The sequence below is a fragment of the Hemiscyllium ocellatum genome, chromosome 20, assembly GCF_020745735.1.
Source record: "Hemiscyllium ocellatum isolate sHemOce1 chromosome 20, sHemOce1.pat.X.cur, whole genome shotgun sequence".
NCBI lineage: Eukaryota > Metazoa > Chordata > Chondrichthyes > Orectolobiformes > Hemiscylliidae > Hemiscyllium > Hemiscyllium ocellatum.
This window is the reverse complement of record NC_083420.1, coordinates 9,878,241-9,903,562: the sequence shown is the minus strand read 5'-3', so window position 1 is coordinate 9,903,562 and position 25,322 is coordinate 9,878,241. Positions and strand designations below refer to the sequence as shown.

Here is a 25,322-nt window from a genome sequence, read left to right as displayed (position 1 = left end):
ATAAATTTCCTAAATTAGGGAATACTTTGAGAATGTCATTTCAGGGTTTGGAACTCACTGTATGGGTGGTACATTTAATAAGTTGTTGGATATGCTGTACCCTGAAAGTTTACAAATAAGGAGCTGGAAATTTTAGGTTAGGCAGCGTGGTTGTTTTCATTTTACCTATGCACCAGATAGACCAAGTGGTCATCTTTTCTGCTGACAAATTTGAAAAGAATTTGTTTATTTTCGATGAGCTAAAATAGGCCACCTTATCCATTTCTGTCCCGTTGAAGTGATTTGTTGACCGATGTATCAATATTCTTGCACTTCCAGGTTATTTTCAGTTTTGAGTTCTTGAATCTTCTTGACTTCACTGGAATTTTTAAAATAGCGGGCTCTTGACAGCATACACACTCTTTCATCCATAACCTTTTGCTGACCAGTTAACAGATCACAGCCTAATCATCCTTCAGTCATCACAACCAAAGACTTCCTCCTCCTCTTCTCACCCTCAAACCTCCTGAGATCAGTTGTAAATGGAACTATGTTGATTTCAGTGTTGCTTGCTTCTAATAATGAGTCATGAATTTGGCTTTTTTTCAGTTTGAACTAAACCTTCAATTCCTTTGACTTGGTAGGTGACTTCTGCGTCATGTCTGTTATAGAATTATTCAGATCAGGATATTTTCTGGTCTTTTCTGAGTCAGTTGTTCTCCACAAATGTGCACTTGATAATTATTGTAACTTTAGAGAGGAAGCAAATCTTTGCAATTCTGCTGATCACCCAGGGACCTCCCTACAAGTGATATCAAATTAATCAACTTCAGTTGAACCTCTATGATGGGTGGCATACCACTTTACCAGTGAATACTTCCAAGTGGTACTCCCATAATTTAACTATGACAAGAGTGGTTGAACTCTTCAGGAATCATTTGATAACCAATTTACTGTTCTGATACTGATGTAGTTTTCTACTGTCGTGTTTAGCTTCTCCATCCTTCGGTTTCATGCTTTACTTTATTATTGCTTTTGTTTTACATTTTTCACTTTAATTCTTCTCGTAGTCTGCTTCTCCACTTTCTCTCTCTACAGTCTGTGATGTTTATTTAACTTTATATCTTCTCAATGCATTGAAAGTCACATTTGTGTGTGTCGATTTTTTTCTTTGCTTTTTTTTACCCTGCGCCCTTAATGGAATGTTTTACAGCTCACCTTATCAGGTACTTCGCTACATGACTGCATGACGTAGTAACTCAGACTAAAAATGTTATCTATCTTTGGATTGCTAACCAATTACCACTCAATGAATTACAAAAGAAATGACATTTTCAGTTTCTTTGTTCTTTGATTAACTAATCATCTTTATTTGAAGTTTTTAAGAATTTGGGACTTGGGGGAGAAAAATAGAAGTTAAAGCAGTCTTTCTATTGAATAATAAAATGCCGAAATTCATTACGCAAGTCCGCATACTTAATTCTGTAGAAAAGGTTGAATAGCCATTGTATTCAAATTGCATCATTGACCAATGAGAAAGCCACAAAAAATCATCCGGAACAAATCAGTGTTCTTCATTTTTAAAATTTCCATTATTTCCAATTCTGCATGAGTAACTATAATTGAAGACATTTCCAGTTAGTAGTTTTGAGTTTCTATTATTAGCTTTTCCTGTTTTACGTGAACCCATTATCTGTGGGTGGACGGCAAACACTGCTGGTGCAAGAATATGTAGAACTACTACTGTTAAGAAGACCTCAAAACCAGTAAAGCATCCACACTTTGTGGGTTTTACCTTACTTCCTGTCTGGCAGGACAAGTGACTGATGAGGTTTCTTAACTTTGCTTTAAAAGCTGTTTGATTACTTGCTGTTTTTAAAAAAACGTAAAGCCCAAAACTGGAGTTTTTAAGCTGATGTCCCACTCATTCTCAAACTGCCAGTTAATATTCTACCTCCACTGGAGAAACCATATAATCTACTTTCAGACTTGATTTCAACTGCTTCTGTGCAGGATTCCACCAATAGCAGCAACATCAACTTATATTATTATCTTTTCATGTATATGACTGACCTATTCTGTTTCCATTCATGTCCATTTTTTGTTCAGTGTACTTTGGGTTTCAGTTATTGATGAAAAATGTGAAAGAACTCCGTACTATGAAGATCTGAGGTCTATTAAATTTGTAATTTTGAAAGTCTGTGCAGTTTATTTACAATACATAGTTTTTTATTTTGTGAAAAATGTTTGTGTATGCATTCTGTGTTCAATCCTGATATAATATCATACTTTTACACTTTATCCGTGTACATTACACCAGTCAAAATACTTTTAGTGCTTAGCTGTTATTCGTAGTAGAAATAACATCACAGCTCCAGTTTTGTATTAGTAGTGATAGCGATACTGTGAGCACTCATCATTTAATATTCTTCTGAATCCTCCAGTCACTACTGGTGTTGTGAATACGTCTTCATGATCAGAATTTCAGATGTTGCTATCACTGATTTTGTACTTCCCATAGGGTGCACTGTTGAAGTTCACACAGGCTGCAATCAAGCTCAACTCATTGAACTAACAAGAATTTGCTCTTTTATGTTAATACTTTCACTGTAAAAACTTGATAATATTGCACCTTGTAAAGTGGATTTTTTAATGGTGTACTAAGTTCATAATTACAATTAATGGACTTTAAACTAATTTTATATTTGTGGATTGTTGAATATTTCCATTGTGGCATGAAGTACATCTTTAATATGTAAGTTTAATTTAGAGTTTTCCATAAACTAGGATTGTGTAAGAAGCATTGCCACGTTGACCAGTGCAGTTCAATCTATTTGTCTATTGTACTGGTTTACTTCCCATCCAAATGGCAACAGATCCTGCTGGCAGTGCCTTAATGCCTAATAAGGTAGTTCTTCTAAAACTTATGTTGTAAAGCAGACTGCGGCTACACTATACCTGATGATTTAAGGTTTTGGTCAGAAAAGAGAATTATGTTTCCCATTTCTCTCACTTGCTCGAGTGGGATCTCATCCCTGTTTACAATGCAACAGATCACAGTCAAGTAACTCCATGAGTTACACATGTTCGCCATCTCTTCTTGTCCTTTGTCATTCCAAGCTATTGCTATTGTAAAATGGTTTATTTGACTAGTAGGAATTTAAGATGAAATTGATAGGATGAATAATTTGATAGCATTCAGCACCATTGAAATGTCATGAATCTATTTGACAAGATTTAGAATTTGTAAGGATCTGTGCATTGGACTTTGAGCAATTCAAAATGTGAAGGCACTTTTCCAAATGTGGCAATTGCCAACTTATAAAGTTTTGTCTCCTCATCTCTGTCATCTAGAATGTCTTAAAGGATCTGTTGTTTGCTTTTCCTTTTTCCCTTAGCTTTCATTCTTGTCCTAATCTTCCATCTCCCATTTTCCAGTTTCTCCAAATTTGTTCTTTATTCTATGAAAAACATGGTCTTTTTCATTCTATAACATGTCTTTTGAATGTGATCATCCTTTTCTAGGAATCTGACATACCATTTCTATTGTCCTAGTTATTAAAAACTGGGCGACAACTGGTGCTGATAAATTAATCACAATATGCCATTGGCTATGTGTCAATGATCCCGCTTGTGTGAGATGCTGTTAGTGTAATGGTTATTGGATTGTTCTTTAGTCAGTTTGGAAATAATTGACTAGCTGTTAACAAACCCCACATTCTATGAATGATTTTATTTTTAAATTTCTGTAATAGGGATGTAGTAGTGAGCCAAGTGAAGAGCAAATACCAAACCACACCCATTTAACAGGTGTATTCTAGGAACAAGTGTAAACCTCCATAAAAGGACCATTTTAGTTTCCTGTTTTTTGATTAAGTAAATCATTAGACTCTTTAGTAAATCAAAGCTAATTCTTCAATTATAATTTAGGTGATCTCAAAGTTAAAATAAAGTCTGCTGTTTGTGCCATTGAATGAGCAATAAACCAAATACATTTTTATTATCGAAATTCAGCATGTTTACTCAGACCAGTATACATTATTCAGGAACCATTGAGGGATATGAGTGTCTGTTCTTGGATGTTAGTACGAAACTGTCGTGTAGAACTTTCCTTCATTACCAGCACTAATGCTTTGAATTGTGTCAAATACAGCAAATTAAGTATCTATTAGGGTGACCATCATAATTGTAAAATTGAATGAAAAAAAGGGTTTGAATGAAAGAAGAGCTGGATCTTTTACAAGCTCTGGCTATCCTAATGCACTTATACAGCTAATTAAGTACATTTAAAAAGTAATGTGAGAAACATGATATATAACCTCTGAAAAGATTAGTCCCCATACACAGCCTTTGCCCAATGCAGGTGTGTTTAACACTCCCTCAGTACTGCATTTGACCGTCAGACTACACTTTGGGCAATTACTGTGGAGTAGTACTTGAACTTTCTAAAATCACTAAATGACAGCTGGCACCACGCCTTGGCTTGGAAACCTGTTGCAATCCAGTACATTGGAATTACGAGCAGGAAATACATTAAATGAGCAATGTAATAGTAATCTAATTACTAAGAAATGAACTGAAACTCAAAACACTGCATGACTTGGTTCCACTTTTCCCTCTGGACCTACATTCCTGCCCCCTTCCAGTTTTTTTTTTCCCCATTTCATGTGTTCTGTTGGTCTCTATTCTCCTTATTCCCTACAATCTAGCAGCAATGACCATGCTTTCAGATATCTTCCCCAAACTCTCTCACCTTTCTTTATCCTTCTACAAAAGAAATTTCTTTGAACATGGACAATAATAAATCAAGACAGAGAGATTTGGAAACTGCATTTATCGTCTTCCATTGAGACACTTTGTGTTCCTTCTCATAATTTTGAGTTGTAGGATGGACTGGAATATTTTTCAATATTATATTTCATATTTGTATTATTGGTATATTAATACATGTTGCCATTAGTGGTGTAAAATCTTTTTTTTTGCTGTTACTGAATTAGAAAACACTTTTTAGATTAGATTACTTACAGTGTGGAAACAGGCCCTTTGGCCCAACAACTCCACACCGACCCGCCGAAGCGCAACCTACCCATACCCCTACATATACCCCTTACCTAACACTACGGGCAATTTAGCATGGCCAATTCACCTGACCCGCACATCTTTGGACTGTGGGAGGAAACCGGAGCACCCGGAGGAAACCCACGCAGACACGGGGAGAACGTGCAAACTCCACACAGTCAGTCCCCTGAGGCGGGAATTGAACCCAGGTCTCTGGCACTGTGAGTCAGCAGTGCTAACCACTGTGCCACCGCGCCGCCATTTTCTCTAATATAATAAAGCATTTGAAGTTATGTTTTCATTAAATAAATAATTTGCCTGCTGCATTATAATATCGTAGTGTAAATAAGTTTTCTTAGTTTTCCCCCTTCTCTGTGAATAATGCAGTGGATTGTGTCCAAGAAGAACTAGGAAATGAAAGTTGGTGTAGACATGATGGGCTGAATGGCTACCACCTACCCATAGCACTCCTGTGATTCTGTAATTCGTTCAGTTTAGCATGCTGTATTCACTGTTAATAATGTCTCCTCTCTACTGCAGAGACCAAACATTGTGCATGACCAGTTTATTCCATTCTGTCCTTGAGCACAGCCCTGAGTTTTGGTTGCTTGTCTTTTAAATTCTCCCTTGCTCCCATGCTGACCTTTCTGACTGACCCACCTGTTAGTGAAGCTTCAGGCAAACTCAAGGATCAGCATTTTTCAACTCCATACTGTACAGCTTTCTGGGCTCAAAAATGAGTCTAACAACTTTAGAATCGTAACCTCCACATCCACAATCTTGCCTAATGTTTTGTTGGAGAAATTGAGGACCGCAGGTGCTGCAGATCAGAGTTGAAAAATGTGGCACTATGAAAGCACAGCAGGTCAGGCAGCATCCAAGGTGCAGGAGAGTTAATGTTTCGGGCATAAGCCCTTCACATTCCTGAGGAAGGGCTTATGCCCAAAACATTGGCTCTTACGTTTTTTTGGATGAGTCTTCATCTTGTACTACTGCTTTTCCTTCATGTTGCATTTAGATGGGTTTTGGTTTTCTGTAACAATTTGCATCACACTTGAAAGTAATCTTCGCTTCTTCATTAGATCTGCTACCACTCCTTTTGGCTCTTGTATCATTTTTTTTCGCTACTTTGTCTTGAGATTCTGGCCTTCTCAATCACAAATCTTTGTTCTTCTTGCTGCCTTCCCCTTCCAATGGCTTAAAAAGATTCCAACATTTTCTATTTCTTTTCTGATAAGTAGTCATTGACCTGAAATGTTAATTATGTTTTTCTCCATAGATGCTGAGTTTTTGCAGTTTTTTTTTTCGCTCTTATTTCAGAGTTCCAGCATCTGAGGTACTTTGTTTTTGGATCAAGCTGGTTATTCAGGCCTCTGAGGGTCAGTAGACAAATTAAAGATTTGATGCTAAAGGTGCTCCCAGTTGCACCCTGACTAAAAATGCCACAGGAAGAAAGTGAGGACTACAGATACTGGTGATCAGAGTCAAAAGGTGTGGTGCTAGAAAAGCACAGCCAGTCAGGCAGCATTCAAGGGGCTCCTCAGATGCTGCCTGACCAGCTGTGCTTTTCCGGCACCACACCTTTTGACTAAAAATGCTACTGAACTGTTAACAGCACAAAAGTGATCTGGCCTGAAACCTTTGATCCCAGAATAAATCATTTGTGCCAAATTGACTCCAGTGCCCCTAAGGCAAGCAGGCAAAAACGTCAGGAATCGCACTCCTAACCACCAATGACAGCCATTGATAAGTGTGCTTGTGTGTGTGAACCATATCATGAACATAGGACTTTGCTGGCTGAATCAGCTGAGAGAGAAGACCATTTAGGGACAGATCGTGAAGCAGAAAGATGCTATCTAGCTCATTGTACTCTTTGCCCTCTATTGTTATGAAGAGGTTGTGTAAAGTATTAATTCATGTTGCTTTGACTATCCTGAACATTTTGAAAAAATACTTTCTAAAGTGCACCAACTACAGCAAAAATGTTACATTTGCACAGCACACCAGCTACTTGATTTGAGTCAGGATATTTTGACAGTATTTTAGAGAGAGGTCACATGGCTGTGTGTGTGTGTGTGTGTGTGTGTGTGTGTGTGTGTGTGTGTGTGTGTGTGTGTAAGAAAAATATAATGATTTTGAACACAATTTGCCACTGGGTAGCAAATCTTGTTTTCTCTGAAACGCCTCAAAACAAAATTTGATAGTTGACAAAATGCCTACAATTGGTGGATTTTCAAAGAAGTTAAATTCTGCTATCTGCAAAGAAAGAAATCCATGCCAGCTGTAAATGTTCCAGGTAGAAAGCCCAAAGCAGTGGCTTTTGTGAAAAGTAACTTTGGCTACAAGCAAGCATTTCAGATTATCTGTAATTTTTCTTTTAAATTTCAGTTTCTTGACAAATAACTTCTTAAAGAAAATCATTTTTTTTCAAACTTGCTGGACATTCTGTTGTTTTTCTTCCCAAGAAGTGTAGTTGTATATATTTACAGATTTTAAATCTTTTGTTATAATCTTTACTTGAGTAAATTTTGTTTTTGTAATAATCTAGTTCTTTCTGCGTTAACTTGAAGAATCTAGCTGCCTTGTTTCTGATATTGGCTACCCTGGTATATAGTCTTATATGTATATAGTTGGCAATATCATATTTTTGAATCAAACTTTGTCTGACTCCTTCACTAGCCAGCATGAAAGTCAATCTATCTGGGTTATAACAGTATGCTTTGATATGGGGATAATGCACGAGTTTATACTTGGCATTTTCTTGATTTTTAATCCCAGATTTTAGACTGCATATCCTTATTACTAACTCAGGACACATCATTTATAATAGTAAAAGCTATGTCGAATTAACTATTTTTATTGTTTTCCTACATAGTTCAGGCAATCTCTTTTAAAATTGCTTCCAATTTTTGCTCATAGTTTTCTTTTTACCTGAACTGGAAAGCAAATGCGAACTAGAAAATATTAAAAGAATTAATTTTCATATTTTTGGTTGTCATCAAGGTAATCAGTATAATTTTGAAACCGATTTAATTTCTACTCACTTTTATATAAATTGATCAAATGAGATATGCTGTTATCTCTTCTTTTTCAGACAACAGCGACTTAATTGCTTGCACCGTAGTAACTAAAGATGGCAATCCGATGCATCGATTCCTGGCTGTAGACATTTATCAGATGAGTTTAGTTGAACCAGATAGCAAACGTCTGGGTTGGGGAGTGGTGAAATTTGCAGGTTTACTTCAGGTAAGAATTTCTGCTTCTTTGATTCCAACAATTAAATTTAATAAATTGAAATGAGTGTCTTCACAAATTATTTTGAAAATCACACAACACCAGGTTATAGTCCAACTGGTTTATTTGGAAGCACTAGCTTTTGGAAGACTGCTCCTTCATCAAGTGGTTGTAGAGTATAAGATTGTAAGTCACAGAATTTATAGCAAAAGTTTACAGTGTGGAACCACCTGAGAAAGGACCACTAGTCCAAAACCTAGTGCTTCCAAATAAAGCTGTTGGACTAAAACCTGGTGTTGTGATTTCTAACTTTCTCCATCCCAGTCCAACACCGGCACTTCCAAATCACAAATAATTTGGATTTGTGCCATTGCAATACTGTAATACCATCTTACTTGCAACTGAATGCTTAGATTTATATGGTGATTTAGGAAACAAGAACACCAATTTCACATATTGAAGTGTTAAACTGAAATTTAGGCAGGATTTGCTGTTTTACCAGGCTTGGCAAAGTTATAATTTCTGATTAAATTTCTCACATGTTTAACCGCTTCCATCTTGTCCACCCAAAAATGCACACTTCTGAATCTACAGTCAGATTTCATATGGTATTTACACATTCTGAATAAAGTTAGTCTCTTGGATTAGGGATCATTTTTCATTTAATGACAGAAACAGCTGGCAGTTAAAGTTACAGGATAAATGTGCATGATTTGGAGATGCTGGTGTTGGACTGGGTTGTACAAAGTTAAAAATCACACAACACCAGGTTATAGTCCAACAGGTTTAATTGGAAGCACACTAGCTTTCGGAGCGACGCTCCTTCATCAGGTGATAGTGGAGGGCACTATCACCTGATGAAGGAGCGTCGCTCCGAAAGCTAGTGTGCTTCCAATTAAACCTGTTGGACTATAACCTGGTATTGTGTGATTTTTAACTTGATAAATGTGCAGTCAGTGTCTCTGCAGTCCTCTGGAGTTCAGTCACGATGCTATGTGGGGCTTTCACCTGACTGTTGTCACTTTTGTAATTTTGACCCAAAATCATCATCCATCGCTGTGGAGGAACAACAGAGAGGAAAGACTGAAATTTGCATTTCTGACCTTTACTGATGCCTTTGATTAGTTTCACTGAGTTATGTTGGACATGAAGTCCAAAGCCCTTGCCATTTGACAGAAAAACATTTCCAGTTAAACCTGTTTTATTCATTTTACATGATCTGTCTCCTATTGTATGCTCTATTGCAAGTGGGAACTTCATAAAAATACTGGATCAATATTATGACTGGTTGCTAGATCACCTGAATCAGTTGAACCAGATTCAGAGTGATTTATTTTCAGTTCAGTTCAAGCTTCTGTAGTTTTAAAACATTTGATAATGTTGTCAGTTTGAGAAAGATACACTACATTCAGTAAAGTCCGTATTATGTTTGATGTTCTAGAAGGAAGACTTTTCAAGTTGTGGTTGAAATATGACATTAAATTAATTGAAAGTGCACAATGATTGTTTCAGTGTTTATTTCAACAGGACATGCAGGTGATGGGGGTGGAAGATGACAGTAGAGCTTTAAATATCATCATTCATAAACCTGCATCCAACCCCCATGCTCGGCCCTTCCCTATCCTCCAGGCCACATTCATCTTTGCTGATCACATCCGCTGCATCATCGCAAAACAACGATTAGCAAAGGGCCGTATTCAAGCACGACGCATGAAGATGCAAAGAATAGCAGGTAATTATCAGTTTCTTCGCATGTTTAATTAGGTTGTTCATCAAGTATTGCCACTTTAACTGCTGGAATTAGATAAAACTAAATACAATTCCAATTTAGCCATAATATGTTGAATACCTCTTTGATTCCTCTTTGATACCTATTATAATCTGTGTTTCCTGCCTAGGGCAGGAGAGATTAATTCCTATCTAGGTTGAGATTAATTAGGCCTTCTAATTTAGAAAACAAGGTAATTAATTTAGCGATGCACAAAGCCTTCATCTATTCACCCCTACTTAATAGAATGCTATTTAATCAAAGTTTTGTTGCACAATAGTTGTTGCTACTGTAAGTTATCAGCAGCTGAAATATACAGCAAAGAAATTAAGCTACATTTAAGTAGCATTGGTTATCATCTCAGGAGCTCCCAAGGTATGTTATAGCTAATAGCTGGAAAATTTTCATCATTTACATTTAAAGTCCTGTAAAGGTTATATCAGACCATTTTAAGATGAATACTTTTAATATCCAACGCATTATTTTATTAGGTATAGCTGTTGTCATGACACCATTTCTTCTAGGTGGTGTCGGTTCTTCAGTGGACTTTCCAGTGTTTGTGTAGGTAGGAACTCACTGCTCTGATGAGAAAAGACATATGGAAGAAATGAAATTTAGTTAAGTGCACCTCTGCAACTATTTGCAGGTTATAAGGATGGAGTCCACATTATAAAGACGTTTAGGGAGAACCTAGACTTAGGTACCTCCCATAATATCCTACTTTTTTTTTCTCACTAGGTCCTCATGACTGTCACAATGGCAATTTTCTCTCCATGAAGTATTAACCATTTCAGATCCATACATAACTACTTTCCAGAATGACCATTTGACTCACTGGAAGTATTGACATATTTGTGATTATTGCGTTGTTCTGAAACAATGGAATGAAAATTATGCAGGAAGTATGGTACCACCTAACTTGAGAAGACACTGTACAATACCTTCATCTGCCTGTACCTAGCTAGTAGTGTATGTTTGCAATTATGTGGATCTGAATTAGCAGCCAGAGTGGACCTGTGTCAAAAAGAAAACACTGCACTAGGCCTGTGGTCAGTCAAAATTCACAATATTTTACTGATGGGTGGTACTTGAATAACCTTTTGTTCAGATTCAGTTGGGGTTAGAGCACATTATTTTCAAACAAACAGGAACTGGAAATATCTAGGTGAATTTTGTGTACTTTGGAAATTTAAAAAATCCTCAATGCCACCCTTGGAACTTAACTGGAGCTGCAAAGTAACATATATCCACCTAACTCTGTTTCAGTGGACTCCTTGGTGTTTATAACCAGATTTGTTGGTGCAACCATAATTTATAGTTGATCAAAGCCTGTCGGGAAATATGCATTTTCCTTGTGTAGCCATTGTAAATTACAGTTCCAAATTGTAAAATAGTTTGACCTAATTAATATGCATTTTCAATTTTTCATGTATTATTGTGGATAAGATACATTCTTTAGCAAGACAGAAGTGGGTACTGCAGATGCTGGAGATTAGAGTCAAGACTAGAGTGGCGCTGGAAAAGCACAGCAGGTCAGGCAGCATCCGAGGAGCAGGAAAATCACCGTTTCGGGCAAAAGCCTTTAATTAGGAAAACGATGAAGGGCTTTTGCCCGAAACAATGATTTTCCTGCTCCTCAGATGCTGCCTGACCTGCTGTGCTTTTCCAGCAACACTCTAATCTTAACTACGCCCTTTGGCACTCCTGTATGTCTGTTCTGCTCCTTTCCGTATTAAATTTCAAAGGAATATAGCAGAATTCTAGATGTTGATATCGAGTATTGGATTCAGTTCATCAATTCGCAGTTGTGATTCAGTTAATTCAATTAATCCTTAGTTATTCAAGATTAAGTTACATATGTTGAAATAAGTCGAACAGGAAATTGTATGCATTTATTTTGATTAGATTAGATTAGATTAGATTTAGTGTGGAAACAGGCCCTTCAACCCAACAAGTCCACACCGACCCGCCGAAGCGCAACCCACCCATTCCCCTATATTTACCCCTACCTAACACTACGGGCAATTTAGCATGGCCAGTTCACCTGACCCGCACATCTTTGGACTGTGGGAGGAAACCGGAGCACCCGGAGGAAACCCACGCAGACACGGGGAGAACGTGCAAACTCCACACAGTCAGTCGCCTGAGGCGGGAATTGAACCCAGGTCTCAGGCGCTGTGAGGCAGCAGTGCTAATCACTGTGCCACCGTGCCGCCCATAATGACGTTTGATGACGTTTACAGAGTGAAATAAATAAAAGACTGATATAATCACAAAGAAAAGACTCTCTTACAAAGACAACTTGCGTTCCAAGCAAATACTTCGTACCCATTTCACAAAGTCATCCATTTTTAAGAAACATTTAAGTTTTGATTGTCATATCTATTTGACATATCCATTAGTGTTTAAGTAGAACTGCATACAGCAGAAAAGTCTTAAGTTTTTTTAAAAATTAAAATTTGTATTAATGTTACTTAATTAGGAAAATGAATTTAGGAAAAATATCCTCCTGAATTACTGTGCAGCAAGTTGCCATGAGCAGTAGCGCTGCTTTGGTGTCAAACTACAAGCTCGTCTAGTCTAGCCCAGAAACAGGGGATAGGGTAGCTTGCTTTTCTGCTTAAAAGGTAGGAATTGTGAAGTCAGTGTCATGAGAGATGAGTTGGGCTATCTCTGGCTTTCAGTGACCAATTAATTACCTGCTTTTGAGTTTCCTCAGTCGTTAAATCGGCCAATTGAAGGAGTGGGAATGTGAGGCTTGGGTCTTCGTAAGTTTCAACTTCTTGCCCAGAATTTAATTCCTTTAATGGTAGAAAAAAAGATTGAACCTCTCTGATGCCAATCTGACAGATTATTTTCACTTCCCTGCCACTTCTCAGGAGGATATTTCGTGATTCTGTTTCTGTACAGATACTGACTGACCAACTGAGTATTTCCATTATTTTCCCTTTATTTCAGATTTTCATCACTGTGATAACTTGCTTTTCGATTAGAACTGAACACTAATATTTGCAGATAAAATTTGAGAGTCTAACTTCTCTTGCCCTTCTATAAAGATGCTTTCAATTCTCCACCTTCTGTGGAGAGCTGATGGAACAATAGTCTGAAAATACTAATTATAATCAAAAGGCAGAAATAAGTAAATTTAATGGAACCAGTTTAAATTTCTAGTTCTTGCAATTAGTGCTTTTTAGCAAATTCTTTAGAATGAATATATAGTCCACTTGCTTGTATTCAGGAATGCAATTTTGCCACTAACTGCCAGAAACAAAAAATTCTCTCCCCACTTCAGTTCCATTCCAGACAGCCAGGTTTGAAATATATTTACATGGCAGGCAACTTTGAGGTAATTCTGGTGACTGAATTAAGTTTCAGCAATGCACTAAATAAACCGCACAAGAGAGGTGCAGATGAATGACACATTTACTCAATGTCTGGATCCTCTTTTTGAGACGAGTGATTGTGCTTTGACTTGATTTTTCTTTCACTTGATTTAGCTCAATTATGCTGGCAATGCCTGTGAAATGCTGGAATTTGACAGTTCTGAAACTGTACTTCAAGTTTTGAGCAGTTTTCTGTATGTTCCAAGATTTCTGCAGATTGTCTTAAGACTGTCAAAATGGACACTCATTTTTTGTGACTTTATCTTTAAAATTCACATCTGTAATGTCACGTTTTCTACTTTCAGATTAGTTAAGACCCTGTTTTATGTATCATTATTTTCTCCTTTCTAAATGTTCATTCTGTTTAAGGAAAACCTAAACCAAACGAAGTTAGGGTTAGAAACTCTACTCACTTTACTCGCTTCAGGCATTTTATCTAATTTCCTTATAAAAGCCAAAAGTGAATCTGCATCTTCTGCTTACTCTGGTAGTGGATTCTAGGACCTGGTCACTTCTCTCTTTGTGTATATATATCCAGGCCCCATTTTGTTTTACTTCATAGCCCTCTCTGGGGTGGCACGGTGGCTCAGTGGTTAGCACTACTGCTTCACCTTGCAGGGACCCAGGTTCAATTCCAGCCATGGGTGACTGTGTGGAGTTTGCACATTCTCCCCATGTCTGCATGAGTTTCCTCCTGGTGCTCTGGTTTCCTCCCACAATTTAAAGATGTGCAGGTCAGCTAAATTGGCCATTCAAAATTGCCCATTGTGTTAGGTGCTTTAGTTAGAAGGAAATGGGTCTGGGTGGGTTTCTCTTCGGAGGGTCAATGTGGACTTGTTGGGCCAAAGGACCTGTTTCCACACTGTAGGCAATCTAATCTAACCTTCTGTCTATCAATCTCAATACTAGCTTTTCCAGTATACCCAGAGGTGTTTCATGGAATCAAACAATGTATGATATTCTGCAAAGTGCAAATGACTAACTTTTAGAAGCTGGGCTGAATTCTTGATTTGGAGATGCCAGTGTTGGACTGAGGTGTACAAAGTTAAAAATCACACAACACCAGGTTATAGTCCAACAGGTTTAATTGGAAGCACACTAGCTTTCGGAGCGACGCTCCTTCATCAGATGATGGTGGAGGTCTCAATCCTAACACACACAATTTATAGCAAAAATTTACAGTGTGATGTAACTGAAATTATACATTGAAAAATTGATTGTTAAATCTTTCATCTGTCTGAATACCATGATAGTTTCACTTCTTTCATGTGTAAATCACAAAACCTTTTTTTTTAAAGTTGCATTCTCAGGTTAGTTGTTAACAATGGGTGACAGCTAGACAATATGTTTCTGAATTCTGTTTGGCTATAATGTGGGACAAAGAATTTAGTAAATGTGTTAAGGAAATGACAGTTAAGATTAGCTCCCTGTCTTGGAAACTGCAGACGATTCTTAGCCACAGTCCCGTCTGCTTTTCTGCTCATTGCGAGGAGATCACGCTTTCCTTTAACAGGACAGCTAATCTCCTCCAGTGGCCTCATTGTGGACTGACTAGCCTTCCGGTGGTTGTGGACCTGATGAAGGAGCAGCACTTCAAAAGCTGGTGCTTCCAAATAAACCTGTTGGACTATAACCTGGTGTTGGGGGATTTTTAACTTTGTATCAGTATACACTGATTTGTAATGTTCATTATAAATGAGGGAAAAAAAATTGACATCCATACAATTGAAAATAAAAGTAATTAGTTAAGTTTTAATGTCATTATTTTGGTTGATTTGTTTTTGTTTTTAAAAAGAAATTGATGCAGCCAAACTCTAGTCAAGAATGGCAATCATTTAATTTTTTAAAAAATTGATGTTGTATTCCAGTACTATTGGATCTCCCAGTGGAAACCTCTTCTGAAGTCATGGGTTTTGGACACGGGTCACTTGCTGCCCATCATCTACCTTTTAGATTCTATGACCAGTCTCGCCGTGGTGTCAGTGATCCTACAGTCCAACGTTCAGTTTTTGCTTCTGTTGATAAAGTTCCAGGTAAAAGTGAACATTCCACTCGCGTTCATTTTGCAAGCCTTTGTGAAAAATCATTATGTAGCATTAACCCTATGAAGACTGACATGGCTTAGTTACTATGCATTAAGTGTGATTTTGTTGCTTGTGCTTTAGAAAGCAAGAAGTGTTCTCTTGGACTGTACGTAGCACCAAACTGTTTTATACTTTGGTGTTTTGACCAAAATCATCATCAAATGGATTAAAGCAACCGTTTATGTCATACATTGTCTATGACACAGCTATAAACAAATATATTTTTCTTCATTTTGAAGAATTATTTAGAGAAACATGGAAAATTACAGTAACAAAAATACAATAATAACTGATAGTTGGCAAAATCAGCCTTGGTGTATGTAAACTTGTCACCCTTTGCTGTCCTGAGAATGGTGGAGCTTCAGGAGTGTTTGTGGCCATGTGTAACAATGTAATCATTGTATGACAGTGGATAGATATACTGATTTTAGCTATTGGCAAGTACGGATATTTGATCTGATTTTCAATTTTCATTCTATTCTGCAAGCTGCAAAGCCAGATGCTATTTAAAGAGTTAATTCACAGAAGTTTCTGATGCTTGTTAAGAACCAGATGATGTTTCTATTTGATTCAGTTAGTTCCTCTTTTTTTGTACATAATGCCCACAATGGAGCTCTCATTATCACTTTTGGGTCATCATCACCAAAACACCACACTAACCATTATTTCTGTCATGTGTGGTTCAGTAAGAATCTACAAAGCATTTAAAAATGTTGCTTAAACAGGGTTTTTCCACTGCATTATTTAAAGCATATCTGTGTCTGCAATTCAGGGTTCACGGTTAATGAGCTTTTATCAAAGTGCATGAAGCGGGGCCAGCATAGAATCAACATTTTCCACTCAGCCCAAACTAAACTTAAAATAAATGTAAAAGCATTCGTCATTTTTCTTTCCACTTTTGCTTGATCTGAAGATAGTTTGCCCCATCAAATGTGATAGAAATTAACTAGAAACAGCAAGGGATGTGTTCAGTTGCAAAGGATTGAAGGCCTACATCTGTATAGTATTTTTCAGGCTTAGCATCGACTTGTCTGCATTTATGAGTTACAAATTGTACCAGTTGCCAATTCTGCTGTCTACCGTTTTGCTCCTGGATCTTTATTAACCGCGCTATACAATCTAGAATCGGGCAATAATTGAAAATTAACAGCGCAAGAGCGAATATGCAGAATCTGAGAAAGATGTATTCAGCCTTTGCAAACTAAATGTGAAAATCAAATGTACATTTCCTTACATTGGAGAGAAATGTAAAATCAGTGAGTAAGAATACCAACATTGACTCACATTAGTGAACTTTGATGCTCTTAGCATCCCTCCTTGATCTGGCATATCTTGCTTTGCCTTGCCTTACCTTTTTTACACCTTGCCCGCTCGTCTTAAGCTTAGCCACTCAGTACCTCCATCTTGAGTTGCCTTTTGGTGTAGGCACAAAGCCAAGCAGCTTGCCATTGTTGCCAGCAGTGTTCAGGTGCACACGAGCCAGCAGCAGACATTGGAAACTCTCAGAATGTGCATCAACCAAATGCCATGCCTCAAAGTCTTCAGCAAATAGTCCACAGTCAAGTCAAGAGAGGTATTCTTCAGCCAGGAGCTGACAGCACAGTAAGTCAAAGATGGCCTCCAATGCCTGTCCAGAGGCCTGATCACGGCTATTCTACCGCTAGAGCAGCCAGGGTTCGGGCATCAGCAGTTCTACAAGTTGCGGTTAGCCTGCGGGCCCAGTGCTATTTGCAGAGAGTCAGTCATGAAGTTGCAGAGAGATCCATCAGGGTCTTGTCACTTCTCTTTCAGGAATGGGCCAAGAAATGGGCCACACTCGGTCCTGGGCATCTGTCTGCTCATGTGATAGGATTAATTAATGACATTGGAGTTCAGACAGCTCTAGGTAGCAGCAACCACAGTGCATTCTCAGTTTACATCCAGTCTGAAAGGAAGAAGATTGGGTCTAAGACTAGTATTTTAAACTTAAATAAAGACAAGTGTGCTGGCATATTAAGCTAAGGGTTGATCAATAGAGGCATAGTGGTTAAAGTTTATTAGCATAATTTAGAATACTCATAAGTATATTCCCACAAAAAAGAAACATTTGAAAGCACGGACCCACCATTTTGGGTTAGCAAGAATATTGGGAAAGCATCAAGCTTCAAAACCTGGAATCACTTCCATCTAGAAGGACGAGGGCAGCAGGTACATGGGAACACCACTATGGGCACTCGGAAATAATTGACTGCAGTAACAGAACAAAGAATATGACAGATTAGATTGCAGTGAAGAAGCCAGTAAAGTCTTGGATACTTTATTGGGCTGGTGGGACTAGTTTAGTTTGGGATTGTATTCAGCATGGACTGGTTGGACCGAAGGGCCTGTTTCCATGCTGTATTACGGTATGACTCTGATTCTATTATGAACTTTTGACTATCTTTATTTATTTATGGGTGACTTTGAAGAGGTTTTTAAAAGCCAGAGATGGAAAGGTGAAAGAAGGAGCAGGAACATAGTGTCTGAACATGCAGCTACCTGTGATGAAATGATGGGAAAGGAAACTAAACTATTCAAGGAGTGGCATGCTGGGTAACAAGGAGTATTTTTGAAGGAACGGTATGAGTAAGAAGATAGGGTTTTAAGTGAGAGTGTGAGAAATCTGAAGTTAATCTGCAAATCTAATGAAGTTCATACAGGGAAGGAATGATAAAACGGTAAAACTTTGAGGGTGAGGGCACTAAATAAGATGCTTTAGATGAAGGTATTTGCTGAAGTATTTTTGGTGAATGCTTAGACTGGTGCTGAGATCTGGATAAGAAAGCATGGGAGAAGGCTGAAGGAATTCAAGATTTGGACTGCTGTTTTCATATTTTTGAGCAATGCTCTTAAACACTGAGCAGGTGTAGATTATTACTTATTAATGCATAGTTTGTTTCCATTCAATGTTGAGTATTGAAGTTTGTATTAATGTGTAACTATTCACAATACAATATGCATTTCAAGTCACCATTCATCAAGCGAACCATATTACATGATAACTCTAACCACTTGTTCTGGGGAAGTCTGAGAAAAGCCTATTTATTCATCAGAAAATGAGTTTTACTGAGTTTGTGGATTTACTAGAATTCTCATTCTGTTTAATTGAGAAAACCATCTGTCATTTTGCCAGCTTCAACTCTGGTTTCCCAGAAAAAATGCCAGATGGTTTCACATTTGGGAATACTTTGCAAATATTTGCATACTGTATAGTTTGAAGATGTGTGCTTTTATTGCATGCCAGTTTGTCTTGATATTGGTCATTGAAACTCTGTTTCAAAAAGTTGTTATTGCGAAAGTCCTTGCAGATCATAGATTAGGCCAACACTGGGATGCTATACAAGAGGAGTGGCAGTATTGTTCGCAGCTGATGTAATTCACACACACATTTATGTTGAGCATTGTTCAGATACTTATTACTCAACTGTTATTCCAGGATGATCACAGATTTCATTTTGTTTTTGGGTATGGAGGAAGGATGACCAATATATGTTCTTCAAATCACCACTATCTGATCATTCTTGCTGTTGTTAAGTTTGGATTCTTGGTGTGCGTAACTTGTTTGCTTAACTTGCGTAAATTGCAGCAATCATTGCAGCTATATGAACAGAAGCTTTTATTTTTGAATTAAATTTCAGTAGCTTTTTAATTCAAATTTGTGAATGCACTGTTATTGTCTTTGGTATTTTCAGTAAGAAATTGATTCCCTTGTTATCTTTGCTTCTTGGGCTGGTTGGTTTAAACAAAGCCTTGACTTTTACAATATTTGTGTTACCAACTATCTGTTGCCCAGTGCTAAGGGGCGTCTCCACTCTGCAGTGAAGCACCAATCTCGTTTGCAGATATTAAAGAAAGGCACTACTTTCTTTCTTGAGTTTGGGTGTCTTTGCCTTAAAGGAAAATTTGCCTTGATGTTTTATTTGTGGACATGTTCTTTATTGAGGGTGGGTGAACCAAAGATCTTGCACAAGAGAACAGGCCAATATGCATGTTTGATCCTCTGAGTGCGAAGGTTCTAGATTAATTTCAAACTAAGATTCAAATGCAAAAATCTATACCAACATTCCAGTCCAGAATCAAGAGAGTGCTGAAAACCCAACCAGATAGGTACGAAGAATCCTATGGAGTTTATTTCAAGAATTATCAGTAAAGTTATCCCTGGTGTTCTGGCCAATCTTTGTTCCTCAGTCATTATCACGGAAACCAAATTATGAGTTCATTATTATTTTGTTTTTCGTTGAGTGCAATTCATTTGCTACAGTTCCTACATTGCCAAAAAAGATTTCAGAAGTGCGAGAGTTTATGAAAACCTTATGTAAGTCTGTCTTTTCTTTCTGCTGGTTTGTTTATACACAAGACACCCCATTCTCGAAAAACTCTCATTCAGTCTTGGTTGGCAGTGAACTTGCCCAGTATTGTACTCTCTGCCATAGTCTAAAGATGAAATTAAAATATAATGTAAATAGTAAAAATAAATTATTTACTTGGCTCAATAAGAGGCAAAATATTGTGTAGTTGTTCCTGGTTAAGTTTAATTTGATAGTAAACTTGGACTAAATCAACTCAATGTTGCAAAGTGGCCGGAGATAATAGTTTTGCTCCTGTTTCTTAGTCTGTTCAATTTGAGGAATATTGTTGACCGGTAATGTACGGATTTCAACATACATTGGCTCACAGGGTGTAGCCCAAGGAAGAACTGGTCAGTTTTTGGCAAAGTTGCAAATCCTGAAATTGGAATCCTTGAACATTGAATGATAAAGCAATGTAACTATTTTTTAAAGGATATTGTGTATTGTTTGACTTGAATTGTTGTGGGTCTTCTCAACCTTTTGGTATTTAGCAGTGCTGTTGAAATGTGAAGAGATTTTAGAGCAATTTGAAGGTTGTGGATTGTTCTCTGTGGTCTCTGTGAGATGGAAGCTCTTAATTTAAAAAAAGTGTAATTTTTTTTCAGGAATGTAAACAAAAGGTTGGTAAGCTCAGCAGGTCTGGCATGATCAATGCCGGGGGAAAAACAGAAATAACATTATAAGTCCAATGACTCCTGTTCTGAAAAAGACTCGGAAGAGACATTGGACTCAACACATTAACTCTGTTTCTCTTTCCACAGTTGCTGCCAGACCTACTGAGTTTCTCCAGTACTTTGGTTTTTGTTTCCAATCTTGAGCTGTTGCAGTATTTTGTTTTTCAGTCTTGTAGTTACAGAGAACCAGTCAGAAAGAGCTGTGTAATTGTAATAATGTTAACACCGTTGGGTAGACATAGTATTGTACAGAGTGTCTCATTTAAGCGTTCAAGGCAAGCATGGTCCTGTCATTTAGAGTTATAGAGTCTTACAGAATGGAAACCGATCCTTCAGTCCATCTCATCCACAACTATGAGGCATCCCAATCTGACCTAGTCTCATTTGCCAGCATTTGGCCCATATCCATTGTAAATCCTTCCTATTCATTTACCCATCCCGCTACCTTTTAAGTGTACCAGCTTCCACTGGCAGCTCATTCCATACACGTGCCACCCTCTGCGTGAAAAAGTTAACCTGGCATCCTTTTTAAATTTTTCCCCTCTCGCCTTAAACCTGTGACCTCTAGTTTTGGACCCTCCCACGTTGGGGAAAAAAAACTTGGCGATTCAATTTATGCATGCCTCTTATGATTTTATAAACCTCTATAAGGTCACCCCTTAGCTTCTGATGTTCCAGGGTAAAAACTCCCATCATTTTCACCCTCTCCGCATAGTTCCGGCAACATCCTTGTAAATCTTTTCTGCACCCTGTCAAGTTTAACATCATCCTTCCTTTAGAAGGGTGACCAGAATTGTATGCACTGTTCTAAAAGTGGCCTCACCAATGTCCTGTGCAGCTGCAACATGACATCCCAAAGCCTATACTCGGTGCTCTGATCAATGAACGCAAATGTGCCAACCACAACCTTCATCCTGCCTACCTGTGACTCCACTTTCATCTCTACCCTAGGACTCTTGTTTAGCAATACTCCCCAGGGCCTTCCCATTAACTGTAGAAGTCTTGCCTTGGTTTCCCTTACCAAAATGCAACACCTAATTTTTTATATTAAGCTCCATCTGCTGCTACTCTGCCCATTGGCCCATCTGATCCAGGTCCGGTTGTACTGTGAGATAATTACCTTCACTGTCTACTACACCACCTGTTCAGGTGTCATCTGCACACTTATTAATCATTCTTTCCATATTCTCATCCAAATTATTTACACAAATGATTAAAAGCGGTGGATCCATCACTGATCCTTTTTGAATATAGCTGGCCATAGGCCTCCATCTGAAAAGAAACCCTCTACCGGTACCCACTGTCTCCAACTTCAAGCCAATTTTGTATCCAACTGGCTCGTTCCCTTTCACTCCCAAGTGATCTGGCCTTACCAACCAGTCTACATTCGGAACTTTGTTGAACACTTTGCTGAAGTCCATGCCGACAATGTCTGCTGCTCCATCAGCATACTTCTTTGTCACCTCTTCAGAAAGCTGAATCAAGTCAGTGACACATGATTTCCCACGCACAGAGCCATGTTGACTATCCCTAATCAGTCCTTGCCTTTCTAATTGCATGTAAATCTTGCCCCTCAGAAACCCCTCCAACAGCTTACTCACCATTGATACCAGGGTCACTGGTCTATAGTTCTTTACCTTTTCCTTTACAGCCTTTCTTAAATACTAGCACCACATTAGCCAACCTCCAGTCTCTGGCACCTTACCTTAGTGGGCGGCATGGTGGCACAGTGGTTAGCACTGCTGTCTGACAGTGCCTGAGACCCAGGTTTGATTCCCGACTCAGGCGACTGACTGTGTGGAGTTTGCACGTTCTCCCCGTGTCTGCGTGGGTTTCCTCCGGGTGCTCCGGTTTCCTCCAAAGATGTGCGGGTCAGGTGAATTGGCCATGCTAAATTGCCCGTAGTGTTAGGTAAGGGGTAAATGTAGGGGTATGGGTGGGTTGCGCTTCAGCGGGTCGGTGTGGACTTGTTGGGCCGAAGGGCCTGTTTCCACACTGTAATCTAAAGTAATCTAATCAATGATACAAACATCTTAGCAAAGGGCGCAGCAATCTCTTCCCAAACTTCCCACAAAATTCTGGAAAATACGTGATCAGTTCCTGGGGATTTATCTACCTTTTATGCATTTTAACACCTCCAGCACCACCACCTCTGTAATATGAACTCTTTTCAAGGCGTAACTATTTATTTTCCCAAGTTCCCTAGCTTCTATATCGTTCTCCACAGTAAATGCAGATGTGAAATATTCATTGAAAATCTCACCCATCTTCTGTGGTTCCACACATAGATGGCCACGTTGATCTTTAAGGGGCCCCATTCTCTCGTTAGTTTCTGTTTTACCCTTGATGGACGTAGAATCTCTTTGAATTCTCCTTAACTCTATATTTGACAAAACTATCTCATGCCCCCTTTTAGCCATCCTGATTTCCCTCTTAAATATTTTCCTACTGCCCTAACACTCATCTAGGGATTCATTCAATCCCAGCTGTCTATACCTCCTTTTCCTTATCCTGTGCCTCAATTTCTCTAGTCATCCAGCATTCCCTACATCTACCAGCCTTGCTGTTCACCCTAACAGAACATACTGTCTGTGAACTCTCATTATCTCATTCTTAAAGGCCTCCCACTTCCCAACCTTCCCTTTACCTGGGAATAGCCTCCCCCAGACAACTTTGTTAGTTCCTGTCCAACTTAGCCTCATTCCAGTTTAGAACTTTAACTTTTTGATCAGTTTTATCCTTTTCCATAACTATTTAAAGCTAATAGAATTATGATCATTTGCCCCAAAATGTCCCTCACTGTCACCTCAGTCACTCATGCTGCCTTACCAATGAACAGAACATTAAGTGTTGCCTCTTCTCTAGTAGGTGCATCCACATATTCAATAAGAAGCCTTTCTTATACAAATTTAACAAATCCTTCCCCATCCACGCCCTTAACACCAACAGTCCAGTCTATGTTTGAAATGTTAAAATCCTCTACCATTAAAACCCTATTATTCTTACGGATGTCTGACATCTGCTTATTTGCTTCTTAAATTCCCACTGACTATTTCCTACCAATTCCTTGCCAATTTAACTGCTCTTTAGTAACACCAGCATATTTGTCATTCACATTTTAAAAGTTTCACTGCTTTCCTGGCCTCCTATTTATTACAACTCTTTACTTGACTTGTACTTGGATCTTGAGCATGTCTCCTAAGCCCCATTTCCCTGATACTCCTATCATCCCTTCCCTGCGCATTGTTATTGTGTCCCTCCTAGTATTTCCAGATACCTTTCTCCTGCTTCCAGATCCCACAAGCTATCAAATCCTCAGTTGTGCAAAGCTCAAGTATTGCCGATAAAGGAGGCATGATGTCAAAGTTGTTCATCTTGCAGGATGGAATCGCAGGAATGCCAAATCTGAGTGAACAACACATACCAATCTTGCCATATTTTCACACTTGATTCACCATTGCACAGGTCTTTAAGGGCCTGGGAAAGTTGAGCCCATGGCATCAACACTTTCTAAACAATCTGAGATAAGATTTATAGTCAGGATTACAAAAACAAATTTAAGAATTACAGAATGGCACATTTATACTTGCTGGAAGCTATCTGTATCTTTTAAATGAACAATCCCTGCTCCGATTTCCATCACTCCGTTTTTAAAGCTGCTTTTAGGCCTCCAATCCACTCTGTTTCCAGACTAAGTGAGTATAATGTGAGACATGTGCAAGATTCTGCTTTGGAAGAAAGTGAAAAAGAAGCAAGTTATTTAAATGGTGAGGGATTGCAGACTGATGTAGGTGCCCTAGTAGATGATTTGCAAAAGATTAACCTGTAATGTACAGCAAGTAATTAGGAAAGCTAATAAATATTATCATTTATTGTAAGAGGAATTGAATACAAAAGAGACGGGGTACCAGGAAGACCATGTTTGGAGTGCTGTGTACAGTATTAATTGCCTTATTCAAGGAGGGATGTAAATGAGTTGGAATCAATTCTGAGAAGGTTTGCTAGACACTAATCCATGGAAAAGGCTTGTTGACTTTGAGGAAAGGTTGGGTAGGCTGGGCTTGTAATTGCAGCAGATACAACAGAATAAGAGGTGACTTGATTGAAATGTATAAAGGTCTGAGGGAGTGATAACAGGGTATGTATGGAATGGATCTAGAACCAGAGTCACTGTTCAACTTTCGCTGGTCACATGTCCCATTTAAAACCGAAATTAGGCAAGAAAAGAAGTTTCCAGAGGCTTATGACTCTTCGGAACTCTGTTTGTAAAGAAAGTGGTAGAAGCAGAGTCTCAATAGTTTTAAAGCCAAGGTGGGTAGATTCTTGGTAAGTAAGAGCATGAAAGGTTATTAGGGTAGGTGCGAGTATGAATTAGTGGTTACATTCAGTCATGATTTTGTTAAATGGCAGAACAGCTTTCAGGGGCCAAATGGCCTAATCCTGCACTTTCCTTGAATGCTAAACCAGTCTTTCCCTAACTGTCCTTTTCACCAGTTAAATCATTCAGTCACCATTTAACCAGAACTCAGTTGCCTCCTTATGGAAGCAGAAACCAAAAATACTTGCTACAAATTGGGCTCTTCTCATATTCTACCTTTTTCCCATGTACTCATACACCAGCACCAGTCACCAAACAACAGCACACTTGCCTCCATTCCCAAACTACTACCTGCTTACTCTCAGATGGCAATGCATTCCCCATTCTCACACCATCTCTGCCTGAAACAGAAATGGAAAAAGAATGCACCATGTCGCTACACTCATCAGTGAGGGAG

The 25,322-nt window shown here is 38.4% G+C and overlaps 1 protein-coding gene across 1 annotated transcript in view; it reads left to right on the top strand.

Moving 5' to 3' along the window:
* clec16a (C-type lectin domain containing 16A) overlaps positions 1-25,322 on the top strand; it is a 269,043-nt gene that overhangs the window by 197,638 nt on the left and 46,083 nt on the right. Inside the window, exons 20-22 of the mRNA XM_060840490.1 lie at positions 8,132-8,283; positions 9,799-10,003; positions 15,291-15,455. Of these exons, the coding sequence (XP_060696473.1) occupies positions 8,132-8,283; positions 9,799-10,003; positions 15,291-15,455 (522 nt within the window). The remainder of the gene's footprint in view (positions 1-8,131; positions 8,284-9,798; positions 10,004-15,290; positions 15,456-25,322) is intronic.